Source organism: Phocoena phocoena, chromosome 15 (assembly GCF_963924675.1).
Source record: "Phocoena phocoena chromosome 15, mPhoPho1.1, whole genome shotgun sequence".
NCBI lineage: Eukaryota > Metazoa > Chordata > Mammalia > Artiodactyla > Phocoenidae > Phocoena > Phocoena phocoena.
The window spans coordinates 7,137,122-7,162,608 of NC_089233.1; the positions used below are offsets into that span (position 1 = coordinate 7,137,122).

The 25,487-nt window shown below is 56.1% G+C and overlaps 3 protein-coding genes across 7 annotated transcripts; 1 reads left to right on the forward strand and 2 right to left on the reverse strand.

Annotated features, from left to right (window-relative positions):
* Positions 1–1,388: 1,388 nt before the first annotated feature.
* Positions 1,389–14,488, forward strand: SRRT (serrate, RNA effector molecule). 2 transcript variants are annotated; one of them, XM_065892046.1, is made up of 19 exons: positions 1,389–1,510; positions 6,726–6,854; positions 7,116–7,262; positions 7,519–7,707; positions 9,556–9,725; positions 9,857–10,041; positions 10,228–10,326; positions 10,408–10,525; positions 10,722–10,879; positions 11,215–11,276; positions 11,389–11,467; positions 11,770–11,958; positions 12,306–12,479; positions 12,566–12,719; positions 12,875–13,068; positions 13,265–13,421; positions 13,947–14,072; positions 14,185–14,311; positions 14,413–14,488. In XM_065892046.1, the coding sequence occupies exons 1-19, from the start codon at positions 1,389–1,391 to the stop codon at positions 14,486–14,488; spliced, it is 2,655 nt and encodes an 884-aa protein (XP_065748118.1). The 2 variants fall into 2 exon arrangements, with proteins under 2 accessions (XP_065748118.1, XP_065748119.1); XM_065892047.1 differs by having other exon boundaries at positions 13,983–14,072.
* Positions 14,489–14,803: 315 nt separating this feature from the next.
* Positions 14,804–15,232, reverse strand: UFSP1 (UFM1 specific peptidase 1). Its single transcript, XM_065893551.1, has one exon. The coding sequence runs from the start codon at positions 15,230–15,232 to the stop codon at positions 14,804–14,806; it is 429 nt and encodes a 142-aa protein (XP_065749623.1).
* A 683-nt stretch (positions 15,233–15,915) lies between these two features.
* Positions 15,916–21,706, reverse strand: ACHE (acetylcholinesterase (Yt blood group)). 4 transcript variants are annotated; one of them, XM_065892506.1, is made up of 5 exons: positions 21,636–21,706; positions 18,960–20,046; positions 18,114–18,598; positions 17,156–17,325; positions 15,916–16,264 (listed from the first exon to the last, which is right to left on the reverse strand). In XM_065892506.1, exons 2-5 carry the CDS (start codon positions 20,022–20,024, stop codon positions 16,143–16,145), a joined length of 1,842 nt encoding a protein of 613 aa, XP_065748578.1. In that variant the 5' UTR covers positions 20,025–20,046; positions 21,636–21,706; the 3' UTR covers positions 15,916–16,142. The 4 variants fall into 4 exon arrangements, with proteins under 4 accessions (XP_065748578.1, XP_065748577.1, XP_065748580.1 ...); XM_065892505.1 differs by lacking the exon at positions 21,636–21,706 and adding an exon at positions 20,350–20,381; XM_065892508.1 differs by lacking the exon at positions 21,636–21,706 and having other exon boundaries at positions 16,143–16,264; positions 18,114–18,334; positions 18,960–20,024.
* Between the last annotated feature and the right edge of the window lie 3,781 nt (positions 21,707–25,487).

The following is a 25,487-nucleotide window of genomic DNA, read 5'->3' on the forward strand; positions in this document are numbered from 1 at the left end:
AGCAGCACGGCCAAAAAAACCCCCCAAAAAACAAAAAGTGACTTCAGCTTACATCGATCGCTCCCAAATGGCAGAAGCAAGTTCAGAAGGGTCTTCTTAGTCCTGGGCCAGTTTTTTTTTTGCAACTCTACTGTACACTCTTTTTAATGTAGTTTCTGTAAAGACACCCCTCCTCTCAGCGCTGGGAGCAGGGCTGCAGCATTTCCTATTCTAAGCAAGTCTTCACACTCAACTCACTGAACAAGGCGGGGGGGGGGGTGCATTTAATCCGGGGCAACCCAGATCCTGCTTGGTGGTCAGGCCCTAAACCTATAACCGATCTCATCAAAGTACTGGTTGGGGTTTGCCACTTTTGCTTAAAGATGGGGTGCCTGTCTGGAAGAAGAGTAGGAACAATGGATTTTGCAGGTAGCACGTGCACCAACAAAGGCTGGTTCTCTGATGGGACCACAAAATGGTAGAAAATGCTTTAAAATGGTTGCCGTATCCGCTAAACGTCCTCACTCCCCAAACCCGCGCCCTGCGCAAGAAGGGGAACCACCCCCGATGAGGTCCGGAGGCTCCGTGATCACAGCTGGGGAGAAAGCGGCTGGACGCGAACTGTTTCAGACCCCGGGCACATCCGGGAAAGCGCGACCTTCGACCTCGGCGGGAGGAAACTTCCCCTCACGCCCTGAGGGTTCTATCTCCCTCCCGAAGCTACGCTTGGTCCCGCTCTGCTCCCGTAGTTCCTCTCGCCCGCAGTTCTCGTCCCGTAAAGAGCGCGAGACTTCCGGCTCCCCGCCCCTTCCCATCAGTCCCTGGTGCTCCCCGCCTTTGCTTCTTTGAGTTGGTTCCAGATCATGCTCGGCGGGTTGTAGTTTGTGAGCCGAGGCGCCGTTCTGCGAGTGACGCAGGCGCAGCTCGGGCGGCGCGAGCCGACCGCCCATCTTCTGCTGTCCCACTTTGTTCGCGTCTACTCGGCCCAGTCGCTGAGAGCCCTGTGTCTCCCTCTCACACTCGCAATCCCCGTCGCGCGCCCGAGGCAAGGGGCGGGCCCAGGTCACCGGGAGAATCTGCTGGCCTGAGCGAGAGACGAACGGCCACCACCGATCCTTGGTGGGGGAGGGGAGGGGCCTGGAGAGCCGGGCTGTGGCCGGCAGCTGGGACAGGGGCCTGCGGGTGGGCGGGGAGGTGGGCGTGGAGGCCCCTGGGGGAGAGTGGAGAGTCGGATCCCTACAGCTGCCGGGGCCGAGGGCTTAGGCTGGCGGGGACAGCGGAAGGTTGGCCTTTGCGGAGGGAGGCGGGCGTGCTGCTTCAAGGAGTGGGGGGGAATCCTTTGCTCCTGTCGTCATTGTTCAACACCCCGATTATTCCTGTCCGGGCTCCAGGCCCCTTCTTTCCGCGCCATGGGTGACAGTGATGACGAATATGATCGAAGGCGCAGGGACAAGTTTAGAAGAGAGCGCAGCGACTATGACCGTTCCCGGGAAAGAGATGAAAGACGTCGAGGGGATGATTGGAATGATCGGTAAGACACTGCTTTTTCTTAATTTCGTCCCCCGTCTTATTCTCTTGCATTCAAGTCTCGTTGCATTTCCCTTAAGGTTTTATTAGAGCGAACCATATGAAATCGCTCATACTTGACCGTTTCATGTGGTTCAGCCTGTTTGCTCTTGGCCAAGGAGCTAGCTGTGACTTGATTTTTGAAATGTCCAGCAGATCAAAGCAATAGAGGTAAGAGTTTAAGTATGAAAAACCAGTGTTTTTGTGTGTGTTTTATTGTTTGTAAATTATACCCCAAAAATGTTGATTCAAAAAAAGTAGTATTACGGAATTGTTACGGAATTGACTTGACTGGAGAGGTTGTCAGACAAGTACCCTAGCAGGATATGTAAATTTCTTGTAATAGTCTAGCCTAAAAACTGAAAGAGTTCTTTGAATAGTGATGGTTGGGTTAATTGATTAGGTTTGACTCAGCTAGTGATTAGCTTTTTGGGATGTTCTTGAGTTAATTATAGTTGAGGTGTTTCTGTTAAGAAACAGCTGATAGGGGCTTCCCTGGTGGCACAGTGGTTGGGAATCCGCCTGCCAATGCAGGGGACATGGGTTCAAGCCCCGGTCCAGGAAGATCCCACATGCCGAGGAGCAACTAAGCCCATGCACCACAACTACTGAGCCTGCGCTCTAGAGGCCGCGAGCCACAACTACTGAGCCCGCGTGCCGCAACTACTGAAGCCCGAGCACCTAGAGCCCGTGCTACGCAACAAGAGAAGCCACCATAATGAGAAGCCTGCGCAGTGCAACTAAAGAAAGACTACGCGTAGCCACAAAGACCCAAAAATTAAATAAATAAATTTATTTAAAAAAAGAGAAACAGCTGATATTGAAAGGAACTGTGGAAGACTTTTATCTAAGGGACATCATAAATATCTAATCGGTGAGCTGATGGCGCAGGCTTGATTTGGAAACAGGTTATCAGGGAAAAAGTTTGAGGTGGCTTATTGCAATAGCATTTATTCATTCAGTGTTGTTTTGAAAAGTGAGTTCAGTAAATCGTTCGTTCAGTCAGTATATCTCTTCACTGTGGAGACTTTATGTGGCACTTTGTTTAGTATCTTCTAAGAATGTCAGATGACAACAAAAGGTGTTCTTAATTCTGAAGCTGGCTACGGTATAGTTATTGCCCTTAAGGAGTTTACAGTCTGGGGCTTGGAGTGTGGGGCAAAATGGCCTTGGGTGTATTTTGCAAATGAGTATATATGAGAGGTCATGATGAAGATGTGAAATGTTGAGGGAACAGATCTGAGGGAGGGGACAAGTGGTGGAGGCGTTGTAGGGGAGAGCGACAGGAAAGGGACACCTAGCAAGGCTTGGAAAGATGAGTGGGGATTCCTCAGACACAGGTGGAGTGTGCACCTTGGAGTTGGGGGCATAATGTTGTGCACAGAAAAAAGCACGTGTTCTAGTTTTTTTAGAGTAGTGGTTCTCAAAATCCCTAAGAGGTCTTTGAGCTTACAACTATTTCTTTTAAATTTATTTTGTTTATTTTTGGCTGCATTGGGTCTTTGTTGCTGCACACGGGCTTTCTCTAGTTGCGGCGAGCGGGGGCTATTCTTGGTTGCGGTGCGCAGGCTTCTCATTGTGGTGGCTTCTCTTGTTGCGGAGCACGGGCTCTAGGCGTGCGGGCTTCAGTAGTTGTGGCACATGGGCTCAGTAGTTATGGCTTGCGGGCTCTAGAGCGCAGGCTCAGTAGTTGTGGAGCACGGACTTAGTTGCTCTGCAGCATGTGGGATCTTCCCGGACCAGGGCTCGAACCCGTGTCCCCTGCATTGGCAGGCGGATTCTTAACCACTGCGCCACCAGGGAAGCCCCTAAGCTTACAACTATTTTTTATTTTCTTTTTAATTTTTATTATTTTTAAAAAATTCTTTTTCATTATGGTGTATTGCAGGATAGTGAATATAGCTCCCTGTGCTCTACAGTAGGACCTTGTTGTTTGTCCATTCTATAGAAAATAGTTTGCATCTGCTAAGCCAAACTCCCACCGCATTCCTCCCCACCCCCCGGCAGCCACAAGTCTCTTCTCTATGAGTTTGTTTCTGTTTTATAACAGTTCATTTGTGTCATAGTTTAGATTCCATGTATAAGTGGTATCATATGGTATTTATCTTTCTCTTTCTGACTTACTTGACTTAGTATGATAACCTCTAGGTCCATCCATGTTGTTACAAATGGCATTATCTCATTCTTTTTTATGGCTAAGTAGTATTCCATTGCATATATTTACCATATCTTGTTTATTCATTCATTTGTTGGTGGACATTTAGGTTGTTTCCATGTCTTGGCTATTGTGAATAGTGCTGCTATGAACATAGGAGTGCATGTATCTTTTTGAATTATAGTTTTGTCCAGATACATGCCCAGGAGTGGGATTGCTGCATCATACGGCAACTATTTTTAGTTTTTTGAGGACTCTCCATTACTGTTCTCCACAGTGGCTGCGCCAACTTACCTTCCCACCAACAGTGTAGGAGGGTCCCCTTTTCTCCACATCCTCTCCAGCATTTGTTGTTAGCTTACAGCTATTTTCATAGTAATATTAAGATAGATAGTCTTGTTGTTTTCACTGTACTGACATTTGGTACTGTAGCAGTGGTGGGTAAAACTGCTGCTGCCTTAGTGCAAATCAAGGCAGTGGCACCAGACAGTTAAAAAAAAAGTTTCACTTCATGTCATGAATGAAGCAATAAGAATTTTAAACTTTATTAAATTGGATTCTTGACTACGTGTTGTTTTCTTTTTAAGTTAATTAATTGAGTTTTGGCTGCATTGGGTCTTCACTGCTGCGTGTGGGCTTTCTCAGGTTGCGGAGAGCGAGGGCTACTCTTCGTGGCGGTGCACGTGCTTCTAATTGTGGTGGCTTCTCGTTGCGGAGCACGGGCTCAAGGCACGCAGGCTTCAGTAGCTGTGGTGTGTGGGCTCAGTAGTTGTGGCTCGAGGGCTCTAGAGCGCAGGCTCAGTAGTTGTGGCGCACGGGCTTAGCTGCTCTGCAACATGTGGGATCTTCCTGGACCAGGGCTTGAACCCGTGTCCCCTGCATCGGCAGGCGGGTTCTTAACCACTGCGCCACCAGGGAAGGCTGACTATATGGTTTTCAATACATGTGATGATAGGAAGGATGCATAAAGCACTTCTGCATGTAGTGTGGTGGTTACCTTGAGGAGGAGTATTTGTGGGATTGAGTTGTGAGCTGAACTAACAGTCCTCATCCTCCCCCACCCCCCACTTCAGGTTTGTTACCTGAATGGAAGGCTATCAAACAGTGCTTATTCATATCTGGGTATTTGGTAGACATTTTGAAAAAAGAGAACTTGTTACTTTAAGGAAAATTGTCAGTTTTGTTGCCAGTGGGGAAGTGGAACTTCCCAGTGTAAACTAAAATTTTGGAAAACTTGTATCTACCAGTGTCAGCTTGACAGCTTCCTATTACTTTAAAGACTTTTCTGGTGAGATAGGGAGTGATACTAATGATTATGATATTTTGATACTGTGTAACGAGATGTGTGAAGATCTTTTCAAAGAGCAAGGTAGAATAATGAATTTTAATATAGAGTACAAAATGTTCATTGATTTAGTTTCAGATTCAACATTGCAGCTAGTCTTTAAGAAGCTATCTCTTGCCAAGTTTTGGGTAGTATCAAAAGCAAAGAATATCCCCAGCTATCTGAAAAGGTTATTAAAGTGTTCCCTTTTCCAACTACATATCACTGTGAGGCCAGATCTTCTTATTTTTCAACCAAACAGCGTATCATAATAGGTTGAATGGAGAAGTATATACTATGAGAATCCAGCTGCCTCTATTAAGCCAGACCTTGAAAAGATTTGTAAATGAAATAACAATGCAACTTTTCTCACTAAATTTTTTTGTAAAATAGCCATTTTTTATAAAAATGTATAAATGGGTAGTTTGTGTTATTATATAACTTCAAAATTATTAGGTATTTTTTTCTGTTCTAATTATGAATACAGTTAAGTACTGAGAGATCTCATGCACATAAGCAAAAGCTCTTCAATCTTCAGTAATTTTTAAGAGTGTAAAGGGGGTCCCAAGACTGAACAGTTTGAAAACCACTGGGTTATAGCAGAGGATTTTCTTTTTTATTCTATTAGATGGAGATGGGGTTGGCTGGTAACGGGTAGAGAACCTGGAATGACAGCCAGGAACCAAGGTTTTTTTTTTTTTTTTTTTTTTTTAATAAATTTTATTTATTTATTTTTGGCTGCATTGGGTCTTTGTTGCTACATGTGGGCTTCTCTAGTTGTGGCGAGCGGGGGCTACTCTTCATTGCGTTGCGCAGGCTTCTCGTTGCGGTGGCTTCTCTTGTTGCGGAGCACGGTCTCTAGGCACACGGGCTTCAGTAGTTGTGGCTCGTGGGCTCTAGAACACAGGCTCAGTAGTTGTGACACATGGCCTTAGTTGCTCCGTGGCATGTGGGATCTTCCTGGACCAGGGCTCAAACCCCTGTCCCCTGCATTGGCAGGCATATTCTTAACCACTGTGCCACCAGGGAAGCCAGGAACCAAGGTTTTGAATTGTATTTTGTACTGGCATTTAAGCAAGGGCATGGCATGGTTGGATTTGTGTTTGAGAAAGATCACTTTGACCTTGGAGTGGAGGAAGGGGAGAGACCAGAGGTAGGGAAGACAAACCAAGGCTGCACTTAAAGGAGAAATGGCCAGAACCAGGGCACGTGGACTAGGGCAGAGTTTGTGGGGATGGCACGGAAAAGGACAGCTTTCATTTGAGGCAGAGGATTAACAAGCCAGTAACACATTAGTGGTGAGGGTGACACTTGATAACTGGATACCTGGCGATAATGTTGGTGCAACTGAGAGTGGGAAACAGGAGAGGGGAAGCAAGTTTGGGCCCATAGTGATAGAAATAATAGGCTCGATTCTGACATGTTGATTTTGAGGTGATAGTGGTCGTCTAGGAGGGGTTGTTGATGTTGGTCTGAAGCTCAGGAAAAAGGCCAGGCTGGAGGAGTTGGCAGGCCATCAGTTTGTGGGGAATGGCTGAAGTGATGGAAGTAGACAAGAGTTTTTTTCCTCTTAGAGGGAAGTTTTATAATTTCAGGCTTTTAGTCTCGTGTCTCAAATACGATGGGAAGGGCCTGTCCAAGAGTGTGATCTTGGGATATCCAACTGTGTCTTTATTTACTGCTACTTGTTCTTATCTCCAGAGAGTGGGACCGTGGCCGGGAGCGCCGCAGTCGGGGTGAATATCGTGACTATGACAGGAATCGGCGAGAGCGCTTCTCTCCTCCCCGACACGAGCTCAGCCCCCCGCAGAAGCGCATGAGGCGAGACTGGTGAGATGGCCACGGTTTCTCTGTCTTCTCTTCTCAGCCTCAGTTCTGCCTGGGCCTCAGCTGTCTTCCCTCACTTCTGCTGAGAACTTTCTTGGTCATTTCCTTTTCTCAGAGCTCCCATAAACCCATCTTTTTTGGTTCCTCTAAACCCTTGGGTGAGAGACCACGTGGCAGGTGTGCCCCTCCCTCTGTCCCATCTGCCTTTGCGCTCAGGAGACGTGATGGCCTTCTCTGTCTGACTTTTGTGTCCCCCACCCTCAGGGATGAGCACAGCTCTGACCCATACCACAGTGGCTATGAGATGCCCTATGCTGGGGGGGGTGGGGGCCCAGCTTACGGCCCCCCTCAGCCCTGGGTTCATCCAGACGTCCACATCATGCAGCACCATGTCCTGCCTATCCAGGCCAGGTAAAGACCTGCGGTTCTGGGGTTCTTGGGAGAAGGGAGTCGGTAGGCCTGGGGGTGGATTGGGGCTGCTGAAGACCACGGCTGGAGCCAGGAGAAGTGCGTCAGGCACACTGGCGTGCCCGTGGGGGTGGCCGCAGCTGGCGCCTGGGGTCATGTTCCTGGTGGGCGAAGGAAGGGGGCAGCTGGCTACCTCGGCCCGCCATCCCCCCACCCTCTTCCCCCACAACCAAGACTTCCTGACGGGGCCCCCCCTCAGGCTGGGCAGCATAGCAGAGATCGACTTGGGTGTGCCGCCACCTGTGATGAAGACCTTCAAGGAGTTTCTCCTGTCTTTGGATGACTCTGTGGATGAGACAGAGGCAGTTAAGCGCTATAACGACTACAAGCTGGATTTCCGGAGGCAGCAGATGCAGGATTTCTTCCTGGCTCATAAAGATGAGGAGTGGTGAGTGCCCCTCCTCTCCTGCTGTCTTTTCCCTGGCATGTTTCCCCTGGCCCCGCCAGCGGAGCCTGCAGCCCTGTCCTCTTCCCATTTTCCCCAATCCAGAACTTCCTGGGGGTGGGGGATGGGAAGCGTCACAGCACTGGCTGATGGGTTCTCCTCCTCACTTCCACGTCCACCACAGCCCCCACGCCATCTCCCTTCCCCACTGTCCTCAGTGAGTGAGACGCCTCCAGGCAGCTGGCCAGAGCCACCTGTTCCCTTGGGGCAGCAAACAGACTGCTTCCCACTCGCTGATACTGGGTCATTGTCATCCCTGATCGCCGGGACCCTGTGTGGCTATGGCATCCTCCCAAAAGCAACGAGTGAATCCAGACAAGAAAAGCAAAGATCTCAGTGTCGTTTGACAGAAAAAGAATTTTAATTTTTTTCCTTTTGTGGATGTTTTGATTTTAATCAACCATCTTTTCCCCCCTTCCTGCTCCTCCTCCTCCTCATCCTCTTTCTGCTCCTCCTCCTTGAAAAGAGCCAGAACTGGGAACTACACCCGCTCATCGACGGAGCTCGGAGCAAACCCACCTCCACCCCCACCATACCCAGCCCATACATGAGCCCCTGGGCTGACGGCGCTGCCCCGGCCAGGCAGACAGGCAGGGCACCGCTGTGCACAATGCAGCGGTCTAGCTCAGTGTGATTGCTCAGGCAGCTAGACAGTCAGGGCCGCCACCGCGGAGTCCGCGGGGGTGGGGCATCCGGGCCGGGCGCCCCAGCCAGGAGCCAGCCGGTGGCCCACCAGCCAGCATGGGCCCTGGGCGCGGCTAGTTAAATCTTGAGCTCTGTTTGACCAAGCGGCCAAGGTAAAGATCCTGGAGGTGACGCCTGCGGCTTTCCTTTCCTCTTACGCTCAACTCGTGGTTCTGTTCTGTCACCGTCTCCTCTTTCTTCCTAATCTGTGTCTTTGTCTCACTCTCTCGTGACCCTTTCCTTCTTTCTCCGTCCTTGTTCTTGCTCCTGCCTAACGCTTCTTTCTACTGTTTTTTTTTCCTCCCCCTAGTCTGTTTGGTCTTTAGTTTTCCTTTTTGTTTTTGACTTCTGGGACTTCCTCTCACTTTCTCCTTTCTTTTTTGCATAGCCTGATTTCTTCTGTCCCTCCCCCCGACTCCTGCCCCCCTGCCCAGGGTCCTAATTTAAGTGTTTCCTTTTTCATGATCTATCCTAACCCCCCACCCTGTCCTCTCTCGATCCCTGTGGGCAGTACCTGAGGTTATAAGGGCACTTCAGTTTCTCCCTTTGCTCTTCCCCTGTCCCTTCACCATCTGCTTATCTTCCCAAGGGGGGAGAAAGGTATCCTGCCTTTTTTGGCTTTTCCTTTCTGGTGATTTCAGGTTTCCCTGTCTTCCACCAAGGGATGGAGGGAGCTGGTGGGAGCAATCCTTTTAATGACTCTAGTTTGGGGTTGGCAAGGAGAGGGAGGTTCTTTGGGGCCTACTATTTCCTTAGCGTTCCTCTGGGAAGCTTTGGGAAACTACACTTTTTAAAATTTGTGTTTCCCAGATGCTCAGGGCAGTCAGTCTGCCTCCAGCCCTGGCTCCCCCTGTAGTCATGCTCTTTCCAGATCCAGAGCTCTTAGTTCCTGGCTCTTCCCTAGATCTTCTCAGAGCATAACCTCTGGTTCCTTTTGGGGGGATTGGGTGGTTCTAGTGCACCCCTCTCCCCTCATCTCTGCTTTTATGATCTTTTGTGGGTGTGAGAGGATGGGGGCTTTCCCCTGATTTTCCTGGGCCCCTCCCCATGTCCTGGCTCTGGCCTCCAGTGACGGTTTGGCCTCTTCCCTCCCCACTTCCTTCCCAGGTTTCGGTCTAAGTACCACCCAGATGAGGTGGGGAAGCGTCGGCAGGAGGCCCGGGGGGCCCTGCAAAACCGACTGAGGGTATTCCTGTCCCTCATGGAGAGCGGCTGGTTTGATAATCTTCTGCTGGACATAGACAAAGCTGATGCCATTGTCAAGATGCTGGATGCAGGTGGGTGGATTGGGAGGGGTGGGATTGTCTGGTCACCAAGGCCTTGGTTGAAAATGGAAATAGATGGACAGAAAGCCAGAGGCTGAAAGCCAGGACCCTTGGATGGTGACCTCTGCTCCCTTTGTTGGTAGCTGTGATTAAGATGGAAGGAGGTACAGAGAATGACCTACGCATCCTGGAGCAGGAGGAGGAGGAGGAACAGGCAGGGAAGCCCGGGGAGCCCAGCAAGAAAGAGGAAGGCCGGGTTGGACCAGGCCTGGGCGATGGAGAACGCAAGACCAATGAGAAGGATGACAAGAAAGAGGACGGCAAACAGGTCTGAGTGCTGGGGCTTCTGGGTGCTGCCTGTGCCGCCTGGGCAGGAGAATGGGGCTGCCTCGGGGGTTGTGTCTCGGGTGGGGGAGAGGCGAACTTGTGGGCTCAGCTGTGGAGGGTGGGCGGGGCCCTCTGACAAAGGCTGAAGGGGAGACCAACATCCCTGGTGATTTGTCTCTACCTGTAGGCCGAAAACGACAGTTCTAGTGATGACAAAACCAAGAAATCCGAGGGTGATGGGGACAAGGAAGAGAAGAAAGAAGACTCTGAGAAAGAAGCCAAAAAGGTGGGCTCTCCTTTGCACAGGGTCGGTGTCGGGGCTGGGTCCTGGTACCTGACTCATCTCCCCTTGCTGTGGCTCTTACAGAGCAGCAAGAAGCGGAATAGGAAGCATAGTGGTGATGACAGCTTTGACGAAGGCAGTGTGTCCGAGTCGGAGTCGGAGTCGGAGAGTGGCCAGGCCGAGGAGGAGAAGGAGGAGGCTGGTAGGTTTTATTTTCTTTGCTTCTAGTCCAGTCTCTTCATACGGACCGGTGTGGCGGGGGGAGGTGAGAGGTTGGTGAAATTGATGGGAGGGTGGCCTTTTGGGAGGGACTGGTGCGGGGAGATTTGACAGCTTCTCTATCCTCCCCTCCTCAACTGACAATAAATTTTCACCAACTCCCACCACTTCCTGCATAGAGGAAGCACTCAAGGAAAAGGAGAAGCCCAAGGAAGAAGAGCGGGAGAAGCCCAAGGACGCTGCTGGGCTGGAGTGTAAACCCCGGCCGCTGCATAAGACTTGCTCGCTCTTCATGCGCAACATTGCGCCCAACATCTCCCGGGCTGAGATCATTTCTGTGAGTGGGGAAGAATGGCACTGGGGCAGGGATGACGCCCAGGCTCCATTGCTTCGGGTGGGGCGACAGCGAGAAGATAACCTGGCACTGCTTCTGACCTACATCTCTGTTTCTCTGATGGGGAGGCCCCCTTCCCATGGGCCCACGCCCTTCACAGGGGCTGGCCCTGCTTGCATGGTTTGCTTTCAAGTGCTGTTATTCTTAAGCCCTTAATTGTTTCTTCCTAGTCCAAGGAAGGATGAAAAGGCAGTTCCCCAGGGTTCTGAGGACATGGGGATTGGAGGAAGAAGTGAATCCTTGAATCACAAGTGGGGCTTCTGTTTCTGCTTTTCCAGCTTTGTAAAAGATACCCCGGCTTTATGCGCGTGGCATTATCGGAGCCCCAGCCCGAGAGGAGGTAGGGAATGGAGGGAGGTGTGACCCTGGATACCTTGGGGAAAAGGTGCAGGGGAAGATTGGTGGCCAACATCACGTCCATCCCAGGATTATGCTGACGTTTTCTTGTTTAGGTTTTTCCGTCGTGGCTGGGTGACCTTTGACCGCAGCGTTAACATTAAAGAGATCTGTTGGAACCTGCAGAATATCCGAGTGAGTCCTGGGAGTGGGGCTGTTGAGGGAGAGAAGGCGGGGCTCCCCCCCGCTCCACACAGTCTCTGATCCCTTCGTTCATTGGTGGCTTCATCCACCTGCTCCTTATTTCGTCCGTTCAGTCTGCTCCCGTGAATTGTGTGCAGTTGTCTCTCGGTTTGGCTCTGAGACTGTTCCCGTGAACAAGGCACCCCTGGCCCCTGTCCTTGGGGAGCTCAGTCGGATCGCTGGCGTGCTCGGTCGGGCCAGTCTGTGAGTGGCTCTTCTTCGGCAAGTGTTGGTGAGCCTTCTGTTCCCTCCAGCTCCGGGAGTGTGAGCTGAGCCCTGGCGTGAACAGAGACCTGACGCGCCGCGTCCGCAACGTCAACGGCATCACCCAGCACAAGCAGATAGTGCGCAACGACATCAAGCTGGCGGCCAAGCTGATCCATACGCTGGATGACAGGACCCAGCTCTGGGCCTCTGAGCCTGGGACGCCTCCTCTGCCAACGGTTAGTGACTCCTCGTGGAACTTGTTAAAGAGCCGCTGGTTCCCCCTCATCTGCTGTGGGCACCTCTGGCCTTACCTGGTCTGTAGCACTGACCCCCTTGTACCCACCCCCGTATTTGCCCCTCTCCTCCTGAGCAGCATCTCCAGCTTCCAACAAAACAGACTGGTATTGGTGATTATTTATTGGCTAGGGCAGAACACATACACAAATTAAGACAAATAATGAGGCAAATGTAACAGCCCAGCCAAGCCCTGAACTCCTTTCTGCCCCACATTGCCTTTTCGAGTGAGAAGGTTCCTAGGCTACCCTGAGGAGTTTTGTCTGCTCTGCCTCTCCCACCCTACCAGAGTCTGCCCTCGCAGAACCCCATCTTGAAGAATATCACCGACTACCTGATTGAGGAAGTGAGCGCCGAGGAGGAGGAGCTGCTGGGGAGCAGTGGGGGGGCCCCTCCTGAGGAGCCCCCTAAGGAAGGGAACCCCGCCGAGATCAACGTGGAGCGGGACGAGAAGCTGATCAAGGTGCCAGTGGGCGCAGAGGGTGGGGGCATGGGAGAGCCTGGCTCGGGGCGGTAAAGGGGGAACTCTCAGCTTCTCATTTCTCTTAGGTTTTGGACAAACTCCTCCTATATTTGCGCATCGTGCATTCCCTGGATTATTATAACACGTGCGAGTACCCCAATGAGGACGAGATGCCCAACCGCTGTGGCATCATCCATGTTCGGGGGCCCATGCCGCCCAACCGCATCAGTCATGGAGAAGGTGACCTCCCAGCTTTCCCACTCCTGGTTTCCTTCTCTCCCAGCTGCCTCTGGCCTTAGTTCTGCTCTGGTAGCAATGCTCTGCCACCCTCTCCTCTAATCCCCGCCTCCGGGCTCCCTTCTCCAACCTGCTCTCCGTCTGTTCCAAAACCACAGTGCTAGAATGGCAGAAGACATTTGAGGAGAAGCTGACTCCACTGCTGAGTGTGCGGGAATCTCTTTCAGAGGAAGAGGCCCAGAAGATGGGTCGCAAAGACCCTGAGCAGGAAGTGGAAAAGTTTGTGACCTCCAACACCCAGGAACTGGGCAAGGATAAGTGGCTGTGCCCTCTCAGTGGCAAGAAATTCAAGGTCTGGGATGTTAGACATTTGTGTGTTAGGACTGTGGGAGGACAGGATTCAGCCGGGAAGCCGCCTCAGAGCCTGGGGAGGAACTGCTCATTGGGATGAGACAGAGGGGAGGTGGAGTGTCCTTGCAGGTTGGATCTGGGGAGCTAGGGAACCCTCATTGCTGACTCAGTTCTCACCCCCTCCTCTGTTCACCCAGGGCCCTGAGTTTGTACGCAAACATATCTTCAACAAGCATGCAGAGAAAATTGAGGAAGTAAAGAAGGAGGTTGCATTTTTTAACAACTTTCTCACTGATGCCAAGCGACCAGCTCTGCCTGAGATAAAGCCAGCTCAGCCACCTGGCCCTGCCCAGAGTAAGATACGATCCATGAGGGTCTGCCCCATTCCCTCTCCCTTGACTGTTCAAAGACTCCTGGTTTTATTTATTTATTTATTTTTGGCTGCGTTGGGTCTCCGTCGCTGTGCGCGGGCTTTCTCTAGTTGCGGCGAGCGGGGACTACTCTTTGTTGCGGTGCGTGGGCTTCTCATTCATTGCGGTGGCTTCTTTTGTTGTGGAGCACGGGCTCTAGGCACGCGGGCTTCAGTAGTTGTGGCTTGCGAGCTCTGTAGAGCGCAGGCTCGGTAGTTGTGGCGCACAGGCTTAGTTGCTCCGAGGCGTGTGGGATCTTCCAGGACCAGGGCTCGAACCCGTGTCCCCTGCATTGGCAGGCGGATTCTTAACCACTGCACCACCACGGAAGCCCCTCCTGGTTCTCTTTAACTTGTTGTATCCTGAGAAGTTTCTACCCCACTCTCAGGCCATATTACTAAAAAGCCAGCTGTCCATCTCCCGCCACTGCCCCGCCCCCCCCCCCACCCCCCCCCCCCCCGCCCCGCAGTAATTCATGTCCCTGTCCGTATTGTACTCCCCCCAGGTCTGACCCCGGGACTCCCCTACCCACACCAGACTCCCCAGGGCCTGATGCCCTATGGTCAGCCCCGGCCCCCCATCTTGGGCTATGGAGGTAAGTGTAAGAGGGAGTTGAAAGGACCTGGACTGGGGCTGGGAGAAAGAAAACTTAGCTAGGATGTAGTTGAGGTCACAGTTTTTCAACTCAACACTGATCTTTTTCATAGCTGGTGCTGTTCGCCCTGCAGTGCCCACAGGAGGGCCTCCATATCCCCATGCTCCCTATGGTGCTGGCCGAGGGAACTATGATGCCTTCCGAGGCCAGGGAGGTTATCCTGGGAAACCCCGAAACAGGTGAGACTGGGCTAAGGTGTCTAAATTTTCTTGGCCCTCTTCAAACTCCCTTTCAGGGACCCTCAAATCTCACCCCCTCTTACCTCTCTCTAATCTCACAGGATGGTCCGTGGAGACCCACGGGCCATTGTGGAATACCGTGACCTGGATGCTCCAGATGATGTGGATTTCTTTTGAGTCATATACGTTTCCTCGCTCCTGGTTATCACCTATACTTGTGACTGCCTTGTCCCATCCAGCTCCGAGAAGTTTTTGTACGTTCAGCCCTACTGCCAATAAAAACACTTGAGTGGTGACTCCTGGCTTAATGTATATATGTAATATACTTCCCCAGATGCTCCCAAAAATTAGCTGGGGCCATGGTTGGCTGGGCCTTGCCACTTTATTGACACCAAAGATCCCAGGCTCTGCTGGGGCTTCCTGAGGGTCTGACATCAGGCAGCCTCTGCCTTTGAGATGGGTTAGATCAACGGGTATGGCGCTAGAGAAGCCTCAGTCCAGGGTGGGCAGCTGCTTTTTTGAGTTACAGCTGGTCAAGCACAGGTTGTAGAAGGAGTTGGGGTCAAAGGCTGTGCTCACCTCTCGCCAGCCCACCCAGCCAGCAGCCTGTAGTTCACTGGGGTTTTTCGGGGCACCCCAGCAGTGAGGGTCCAATACCAGGACGTAGGCTTCCGTGCCTGGCCCCAGGCACACTCCCAGCAAGGCCTTCGACCGGGCATCCGCATCCCCTCCAACCATTACAGGTCCCCCGCCCCCTGCGAAGTGGGAATAAAGCCTCTCCAATTCCCCCTGAAGCCCTGCTCCACGGGGCACGTGACATAGGCGCCCTTGGGGACCCCCGAAGTGGTCAAGGCAGAGGCTGGCCTCTACACAGCCGATCCAGCTCCGAGAGCCCCGGAACCCGGGGGGCTTGTCGCCCATGTCCTCCAGGGCCGCCTGCACTGCAGCCAGTTCGGGTACGCCCGCCGGCCGGCCCTCTGGCCACGAGCACAGCGTTTGCAGAGTGCGGTAGCCGCAGCCCCAGCCCCGGTCGTCCACGCCGTCGCAGCCGTAATGATAGTAAATGTAATGGCCCGAGAGGAGGGCCAGGCGAGCGCGGCCGCCACCGCGGCCGGGCGGGGCCAGGCCCAGGTGGACGTCCTTCAGCGGCTCCAGGGCGGTGGGCGGGAGCGGCGGTCGCCGGGCCGGGCAGATCCGTTCTCCAGGCGGCGCGGAGCGAACTCCAGGGAGAACTCCGCGCTCTAGCGCTTCCTCTCGGCCCCGAGTCTTGGGCTAACTGCGGGCGTACAGTCCCTGGGGTCGCTCTCGCCTGGCCCCAGGCTTAATCGCGTGGCGCGCCCCGCGGCAACCACCACCAAGCCGCCGCACGGGGCTCCCACAATGCACCGCCGCGTCCGCGCCGCCGTCCTCACTGCGCAGGCGTGAGCTCCACCTCGCCGGGCGGAAAGTACTCGACGCAGCGGCGGGGGCGTGGCGCGGGCGCCCATCACCCCACCCCTCAGATCCGCTCTTCCCGCCGGCTTTAGCAGCCATCCCTCCATTCACTCAATCCCAGTGGTTGAGGCATTCTGCCTGGACCCTGGCTCCCCAGGCGCGCACACTCCTGTGGCTGTAACAGTTTATTGGCAGCCCAGAGGGGCGAAGGCACCGCGGGGGAGGGGGCTCGGCCCGAGGCATGCAGAGGGCGGGGAGCCCCAGGGGAAAGTCGGGGGTGGGTGGGCAGGGTCTAGGGATCCTCTGTGTTATATCCCAACCCTTAAATAAATAGTATATACAGCTGAGGGGCCGGGCGGAGCGGGTAGGGCAGCGGGACGAGGGGGTCCCTCCTGGGTCACAGGTCTGAGCAGCGATCCTGCTTGCTGTAATGGTCAAACTGGTTCTTCCAGTGCACCATGTAGGAGCTCCAGCGGTGGAACTCAGCCTTCCACTGGCGCTCAGCCTCGTCCAGCGTGTCTGCGGCCAGGGTGCCCGGCAAGTGGGTGGGGGGGAGGACATGGGGAAGGACGGGAACGGACATGGAGGGGGGCGTGAGTTCAGGGAGGGCACACGGAGAATGTAGGAGACCACGTTGGGTGGTGGAAAGAGGATCAGGAGAACACGCAACAGACGGAAGACCAGGGGAAGGACGAGGGTAGAGGCGGGGCCAGAGAAGGATGGCGGGAAGGAGGAGGGAGGGGGAGAAAATGACCGGAAGACGGGGACAGAAGGGATCAGAGGAGGAGGATCCGTGGGTTGGTGGGGAAAAGAGAAGAGACAGAAATGGTTGGCGGTTATAGCCCCACTGGGGGGTGCTATCTAGCCCTAGGGCCTCCCTCCCACCCCAACACCAAGCTCAGGCTCCAAATAATAATTTTATAAAAAAAGAAAATTGGCTTTTTCATTTCCATTTAAACAATAAAGGCGTGTGGATCCCTGAGATGGGTCGTAGGTGTCCTCCCACCCCACCCCACCCCCCTGCCCCCAGCCCTGTCCAGTTTGAGTTTCTCGGTTTGAGGAGGCAGGGGGCGCTGGGTCGGAGATCCCTGAGTGGAACCCTTCCCCACAGTCAGACCACTCATTAGAGGAGGGGCCCCCTGAGGCCGGAGGGGGAAGAGGCCGTGGTCACAGCCGCAGGAGCCGGGAGAGGAGGAGGAAGAGGAGGAGGAGGAGGAGGGACAGGGGGAGGCCGGGCCTGGGCCTCGGGGCAGCCTCCCCGTGGTCGGGGCCTGAGCAGGTGCAGGGGACCTCCGAGGCTGGGGGGAGAAGAGAGGGGTTACACCCGGCCGGCTCCCAGTTCCCTCTCTCTCTCCGCGCCCCTTTTCTCCCCCGCCTCCTCCCAGCCCCTGCCCGCTGGCCCCTGCGTACCGGTGGCGCTGAGCAATTTGGGTAGGAAGCGGTTCCAGAAGGCGCAGGCCTGGGCGCGCAGCCCCCGCCGCACCTCTAGTGGCCGCAGGTTCAGGCTCACGTACTGCTGCGCTCCCGCCGTGTATGGTGGCCACTGCGGGGCTTTGGGGTCTCGGGGGTCATTGGGGTCCCTGCGGAAGGAAAGGGAAAGCTCAGCCCCTGGGGGCTGGGGAATGGAGATGGAGAGTAGGAGGAGGCAGGCTGCTTCCTGACCCATGCCGTTCCCTCTTAGGCTCCAGGGAGAGCCCCGTCTCCTCCCTCCCACATTCTCCTTCATCCTTTCTCTTTTCCAATATGCTCCATACTCCAGAGTCTTCCCCTCCCTCCTGCCCTCCCTCTTTCTGTTGTTCCTCTTTTTATTCCCCTCGATTTTTCTGCTCCATCTTTGTTTCTCCCATTTAAAAAATTGCTATGACTTCCTGAGCCCTTACTATATACTCAGGCCCAGTCCTATCTCTACAAACATCATGTTTACTTCTGCGGACACCCATGTGATGGGATATTTATGGTCCCCTTCTTCAGACAGGTAAACTGTGTGCGTGTGTGTGCATTTGTGTGTGTCACAGCTAAAAAAATCATCACTGGTCCAATTGATCCAGTTCTACAATCCACACTCCTAACTGCTCTGGTAACTCCTTTGTCTGTCTCTCCTTGTCTGTCTCTTCTCTTTGCCTCCCTCAGCTCTGTCCTTGTCTCATCAGGATCTGCCACCTTGCCTTCCTCCCTCCTTCCCTTCTCTTGGGGTCTCCTTTGTCATTTTCTCTCTCCCCCTTTGTCTCCTTTCCTTTGTGAACTCGCCCCCCGCCTCCCCCCCCCCCCCCCCCCGCCCTTTCTGCTTGTCTCCCTCCCTCTCTGTCTGTTCCCCCCGCCCCTTGCCTCCCTGGCTCCTGGAGGCCCTCCTCCCCTCAGCCCCGCTGACCCTGTGCGGGCGAAGTTGGCCCAGTATCTCATCAGTCGTTGGGCAAAAGTTCTCTCCTCGACAGTGTAGTTTAGCGAGGGTTCCAGGGGGAGCCCGAAGATAAACTCGATCTCGTAGCCGTGGGGCACCCCCATCCAGAGGGGCCAGGAGAGCGTGGATGCACGGTGTTCAAAGATGTAGGCATAGACGCGAGCGCCTTGGGCGGCCAGTCGCCCAGCCAGCTGGGCTACGGGGCACACGACGTTGTGGTCGCCCACCACATCACTCATGGCCTCCCTCAGGCGCGCCGGGTCCTCAGGGTGCAGCCAGTCTGTGTAATGCAGGACCACAGCCTCGGCAGCCAGGTCACTTGCCTGGGGGACCCCGACCCGCACCCCGGCCAGGAACTGGGCCCGGCTGATGAGAGACTCGTTGTCTTTGCTGAAGCCTGGGGCCCCGTAAACCAGAAAATAGGATCCCTCATCCTTCACCACACCCACCAGCACCTGAGGGGACAGGACGGAGGGATGGGGGGAGGGGAAGCACAGACAGACAGGCAGACAGAAACAGATGGACAAAGAGCCAGAGAGGTGAACAGTTATAGACCCAGGACCAGGGAGGAAGAGAGTTCGAGATTGGGGAAGGGAAAGAGAGAAAGAGAAAATACACCCACATTTCCTTTCCTCTCTGTCCCACTGACCACCCTGGGATTGAGCCCTCAGGGGAGAGGAGCGGGCCATGGGGCCCAGAAGCCTGGGCCTTTGGGAGTGGGTTTTGAGGAGCCCTCATGCCTGGGTCCCCACGGGGAGGGGCAGGTGAAGAACAGGCCTAGAGGAAGCAGTTCCACCCCCTCCAGCCACTAGTCACCTGCAGGCCATGGAAGTCTCCAGCATTGATGAGGGCTTCGGGCGTGTCACTGAGGAAGTCTCCATCCACCACAGGCACGAAGGAGAAGCGGAAGACGCTTTCCTGAGGCAGCACGTGCCACTCGTGGTCCACCAGATTCTGAGACGGCCGCGTCCGCAGGCAGGCCACCAGGTCTGTGTCATTGCCACCAGCCCCACCAGGCGGACAGCCCACGAGGCGGGCCAGCAGCGTGGCCCTGCGGCGGGCCTCTCCCACACCCACTGTGGCCCAGGGCCCATTGGGTGCCCCGCTCTGCAGCACGGCCCTGTGGAACAGGCCCCGGCTGGGTGGGGACAGCAGGTGCATGCCCACGGAGGCGGCACCTGCGCTTTCCCCAAACAGAGTCACTGACGTTGGATCCCCTCCGAAGGCTGCTACGTTCTCCTGCACCCACTGCAGTGCCAGCCTCTGATCCAGTAGACCCACATTGCCTGGGGCCTCCCGGCTCCCCGGCAGGGCCAAGAAGCCAAAGGCTCCCACCCGGTAGTTCATGGACACCAGCACAGTCCCCTCGGCCTGGGCCAGGAAGCGACCATCATACACGTCCAGGGAGGAGGCCCCGCTGTAGAAGCCACCCCCGTAGATCCAGACGAGGACAGGGGTGGGGGACGCAGGCCGGGGGTACGGTGTCCACACATTGAGGTAGAGGCAGTCCTCGCTCAGCTCACGGTTGGGGTTCCACATCTCGGTGCCCTCAAAGCCGGGGTACAAGGTGTCTACATATTGGTAGCAGACTCTTTGGAAGGCTGTGGCATTCAGCACCCCTGGCCAGGGCCGCTTGGGCTCTGGTGGCAGAAAGCGACGGGGGCCCACAGGTGGCTCTGCGAAGGGGATGCCCAGAAAAGCAGAGACAGGGCCCCCAGGGGCCATTAGGCGGAGGCCCCGTAGCCGGCCCCCACGCACCGTCACCAGCAGCTCTGGGTCCTCTGAGCCCTCAGCCTCTGCCCCTCCTCCCAGGAGGAAGAGGAGGAGAAGGAGCGGGGAAGCCAGGGAGGGCGTGTGCAGGGGACACCACGGGGGCCTCATGGCTGCCAGGGCAGGCAGGCGTCTGCTGGGAGAAAGAAAGGCAGAGGGTGAAGGTTCAAAGCTGCCAGGAGGGAGAAGATGATTAGGTAACACTCTTGCCCAGGGGTTATCACTGAGCTGCAGAGGAGGTGGGGCAGGTTGGCAGAAAGGAGAGAAATGGAGGGAGGGAGGGAGACAGGCAGAGACAAGGACACAGACAGGGAGATGCAAGAGGGGACAGAGGTCAGGCACACACACATACACCCAGACGGACAAATGCAGGGAACAGAGACAGACCTGCAAAGCAATACCCTCCCCTGCCCCGCAGAAGACCCACCGCCCTCACTTCCTTCCCCCAGCTGGGTGGACTGCCTTGGGCCCAGTTCGAGCAGTGCGGGGCACCAGCACCAGAGGCCGAAGGCCACGCACAGTCCACCCGACAGAGGCGGGGCCCTCACTGACGGGAGGCGCCGACGGGGGAGCTTGAGGTGGCGTGAAGGCTCAGCCTCTCATGCAGTTGGCCAGGGCCGTACCCTGGGGGGGTGTGGGTTGGGCATTCAGGGTGTGGGAGTCGCAGTTCCCAGGGTACCCCAAATCCTGCCTACTCCACACCCTGCCCCACCCAGCCCCGCCTCATCCACTGTCTGACACAGCGCGTTGGTACCCGCGAATGCCCGTCAACTGCGCACCCCCCTCGCCTAGCCTCAGCCAACAGGCTCTCTAGCCCTGGCCCCACAGGACTCGAGTCCCCCATCCATCCGATGCTGCGGTGCACGCTGCCGCCAGCGGGGGGCAGTAAAGACCGAGAAAAGGACGGCGCTCCCCGCCCCGAGTCCAGGAGACGGGAACTTGGGGCGGGGGTCTGGGGGCTCGCGGGCATTGCCGAGGGGTCTGAAGGGCGAGGCGGGACGCCTGCGTTCTCGGAGCTCCGGAGATCCCCGGCTGCAGGGGCAGGGGCGCTATTTTGGGGCAGCAGCTGCTGCGGTTCCGGCATCTCCAGCCAAGGGATCAAAATTCCCCGGGTCGGAACTCCCCCCTCTCCCGCCGGTCACCCCTCACCCAGCCCTCGCCGCCCTGAGCTGGGGTGGTGGTGATGGAGATTAACTAGGAAACCCGAGTGGGGCTAATTATAACTCGGGGCTTCCGCTAAGCCTCCCCTTCCCCTAAAATAGAGACGGAGTCCCCGCGGGAGGGGGACGCCTGGGCCAGGGAGGGGGCTTCGGCTGGGAGCTGCGCAGGGGCGCTGGGGTCGCGGGATCCCGGAGGGCCCAGCCGGGCTCCAGGAACCTGCGCAGCTTGGATTCCGCCCCCAAGCAGGAGGCATCTTCCAGTGGCCCCAGACTTGGGGGCGAGCAGGGGCAGCGGCGCTCGGGGGTCCCCACAGGAATTCGAGAGCAGAGGCGGCAGCTGGCCCTGCGGGATGCTGTCTCCCGCGCGGGCAATCGTTAAGTATGCGGCGGTGAGGGAAGAGTTAAGGGTGAGTGTGGGGCGTCGGGGGGCGTCGCTGGGCAGGCCCCGGGGCGCGGTGGGCGTCCTGTTTGGGAGCCTGGGTCCCTCGGGGCGCGCACCGTTCCCGGGATGCGGAATGGGCCGCGGGCCGGAGGAGGGTCCTGGGCGGGGCGGGAGACTCACCTGAGGCGGCCGGGCCGGGCCGCGCCGGGAGCTGGAGGCGGCCGATGTTCCCCAGCGCAGGCTGAGCCGACTCTGACAGCCGCCGCCTCCGGCCCCCCGCACACACCCCCTCCGGGCCGCTCGGCGCCCCCGCCCGCCCCCGCCCACTGTCTCCGCCCCCGCCCCTCCCCGCCTCCCCGGGCTGCCACCTCCTCTCCCTCTCCCTCTCTCGGAGCCCAGACCCAGAGACCCCGGGGCCCAGACGCACTCCAGTGACAGACGCCGACAGACGGACAGACACGCAGTGACAGACACGACAGAAAGACCCTCAGCGGCGGAGCAGACACCCACAGGGACAGACAGAAGGACAGAAGCCCGCGGAGACAGACACATGCAGACGGACAGTCTCATGCAGTGACAGCCAGAGACAAACGCAGTGACCGACATTCACAGACGGACGGACACACTTGGACACATTGACAAGTCGGGGCTGGGGGCCGAATAAATGAGCGTCCCTGGCCACGACAGAGCAGGGGTGGCATGGGAGGACCGGTACGTGAAAATGCGGTTGAGGACCCCCTCAGGGGCCCGAGTGGCACCGGTGGAGAAAAGGTGACACCTGTGAGAATGAGGATGTGAACATGAGATCACGAGGGGACACGAAGGGGACCCCCAAAGAGGGAGGAGACCCCCGGGGGGAGGGAGAGGTGACTCCGGGACACCAGACAGGGAAGGCCAACGTGGTGGCACGCGCGAGGCTGCGGGGTGAGGCCGCCGCCGCAGTGGAAACTTCCGGAACCCCCGCGGGTGGGTGTGCGCCGGTTCCCTGACGGGTGACCTCGGACTCCTCGTCACCAGGATCCGGTCGGGGCATGACATCACCACGCCAGGCTCTCATTGGCCGCCGCGGCCGGCCGGTGGGAGCGGCCTGGTCTGGGCTCGCGCAGCCTGGTCGGAAGGCCCTGGGCCCCACGGACCCCCAGGTCCCGCCCTGAGGGGGTCACCCATGAGGACGGTGCGGCCACGGCGGCGTCCCCGCGCGCGAAGTGAGGTGGAAAAAAATGGGTCTTGGTGTGCCCGCTCTAGCTCGCCGCGCGTAAGCGCCTTCCTCTCCCGGGGTAGCTAGCTCTGGAGCTCGCTACCCGCTCACTGCGTGGGAGACCGCCCGGCGCGGGCGAGCGTCGGGGTGTGCGTGCGTGCGAGCGCGCGGCGGTGCGGGGCGATGCGTGGGGCGGGCGCGTGCGCGCACGCTCACTCGGCCGCCGAGCGCCCCGCAGCGTCCGACGAGGCCGTCCGCCGCCGCTAGGGGCCGGGTGGCACCGGGTCTCGGGGTCTCGCGAGGACCGCGGGATCCGCGGGAATCCAGAGACGTGCCAGGCCCTGGGCCGCTTGGTCTCGGCTCTATAAGATGGGCGACCCCCCTCCAGCCTACCCAACCGTCCCGCGGGAGCCGGCCCGCGCTGGGTCCACTCTCCGCTTTCGGGCGGCGGCCGCCAGGTGGCGCCGAAGGCAGCCGCTCCAGCCTTGGAAACTGGGATGGCCCATTAAAGGTCTTGGGGGTGATGGGGGCTTGCCTCCTTGTCACTCTCCTGAACGGGCTGTGCCACGCGGTCGCCTCACCTGACTTCTGTAGTCATGAAGTCCTAGGCCCGGGCCACGGAGATAGCGAGGTCAGGGACAGCTTATAGCCTGGGGTTGTCATGAACTAGTGATAGCTTAGAAGGTGAAAAGACGGCATGTTCTAGGAGTTGGCCCAGCAGAGACCTCCTCGGAGAGGTGAGTGCTGGCTCCTGCGCTTGGAAATGGCATCAGTGGGGCAGTACCTGTGGGGGAATCCATGGCAGGTAAGGGCAAGGCTGGTTGTGGAGATTTCCTTTTTTTTAAATTTAATTTAATTTAGTTTTTTATGCAGCAGGTTCTTATTATCTGTTTTATACATGTTGGTGTATACATGTCAATCCCAATCTCTCAGTTCATCCCCCCACCCCCACCCCCGCTTTCCTCCCTTGGTGTCTGTACATTTGTTCTCTACATCTGTGTCTCTGTGCCTTGCAAACTTGTTCATCTGTACCTTTTTTCTAGATTTGTGGAGTCTTCTGAAGCCAGTCAGAACTTTGTTTTGGCGGGGGTGGGGTGGAGTGGAGCTGGGGGTGGAATATGGAAGGTCGGCCAGTAGGAGAGGGAAGGGGAAGTTGTGCATGAAGACGCTTCAGATTCTGGGGCAGAAAGGGGATGCAGCTAGTTATGTCAATACCCTTCTCCGCCTTCCACAGGCATGGGGAAGGCAGGGGCAGGGCTGCACTAGGGAGATGGGAGGAAGGGCAGGCAGGCCTGGTAGGGGGTTAGGTTGGGATCTGAGGAGGGTATTCTGATCTTGGAGCCCCTACTGTGCTTCCCCAGGCCCTGGGTCAGGGAGGGGTCAGTTGAATGTCCAGCCAGAAGAATCTGCAAGTCTGCGTGGAGTCCTAGGGCATGCAGGCCCTGTGCCTGCTCGGGAGGTGCTGCAGAAGGAGGCCAGGGCTCTGCAGCCGCACACAGCTCTGGGAGATGCGCCGAGGAGACACGGTGTGTCCTCAGCTGGCAGTTTGTCCCAGGATTGTGAGCATGGAGGAGATCATGCAGATTGTGTCCGCATCTCAGAGAGTTTTAAAATTAGCAGCTGACCACTGGAGAGAGCCAAGATAAAGGATGCAGGTGTTGGGAGATCCACAGGGCATTGGAGCAAGCCCTGGACTGGGTTCTCAGTGTTCTGCTGACGGGCAGGGAGACCTCTGGAGGGGCCACACTCCTTGTCTGGGCCTCTGTTTCCTGACATATAAAAAGGTGGGGCTTCCCTGGTGGTGCAGTGGTTGGGAGTCCGCCTGCCAATGCAGGGGACACGGGTTCGTGCCCCGGTCTGGGAGGATCCCACATGCCGCGGAGCGGCTGGACCCGTGAGCCTGCTGAGCCTGCGCGTCCGGAGCCTGTGCTCCGCAATGGGAGAGGCCACAGCAGTGAGAGGCCCGTGAACCGCAAAAAAAAAAAAAAAAAAAAGGTGGATTGGACTTGAGTATATGTCAGAATCATGGAGCTATTTAGGGGGCTGATCCATCTGGTATTGAGGGGAGTTCTTAAGTCTGTGTTTTTAACAGGTCGTCAGGGCAGTCCCATGAGGGTGGTCTGAGGACTACATGAGGAGAAATGCTGGACGAGTTGCCCTCACAGTCAGGCCAAACTGACCTCCTCTGGATCAACAGGCTGTGTGGGTCAGCAGGAGGTGCTGTGGGCAGTCAGCGGATACAAGAACTAACAGGGACGCTTCTGGCCACCAAGGGAGATGGACAGGGACTTGAACTCGTTCTTTAAAATGGATAGAACTTCCAGAAACAATTCCTCTTTTTACCTTTAGCCTCTCTCCAACCTTTGTCAACACAGGGACCTCACCTGTCTAGCCGTGACACCTGTCCCTACATAGTCCAACATGTTAACCTCCCCAATGTCCTCTGTGACCCCACCCTACACAGCTGCCACTACAGAGATATCCTTGATCCATTTCTTCCTTCACCATGTCTGTTTATCCAGTAATCAATCTGACTTCTATCACCAATGCTGCCAATTCTATTGATACTTTCCTTGCATCTCTGTCTCCCACCTTTGTTAACACGGGGAACCCCTACTTCCGTTACAGTCCTTGCCTACCTCTGCCAACAAAAAGGATTCTTATCTCCTCTGTTTATTCAGTTCAGCTATGTGAGACAGAAAACCACACAGTAATGGCTTGAATGAAATGTAATGGAAATGTATTTCTCTCTTAGATAAAAGGGACCCATAAGTAGGCCATGCAGGGTTGGCAGGGTGCCCTTGATATCGGGGACCTGGTTCCTTTACAGAGAA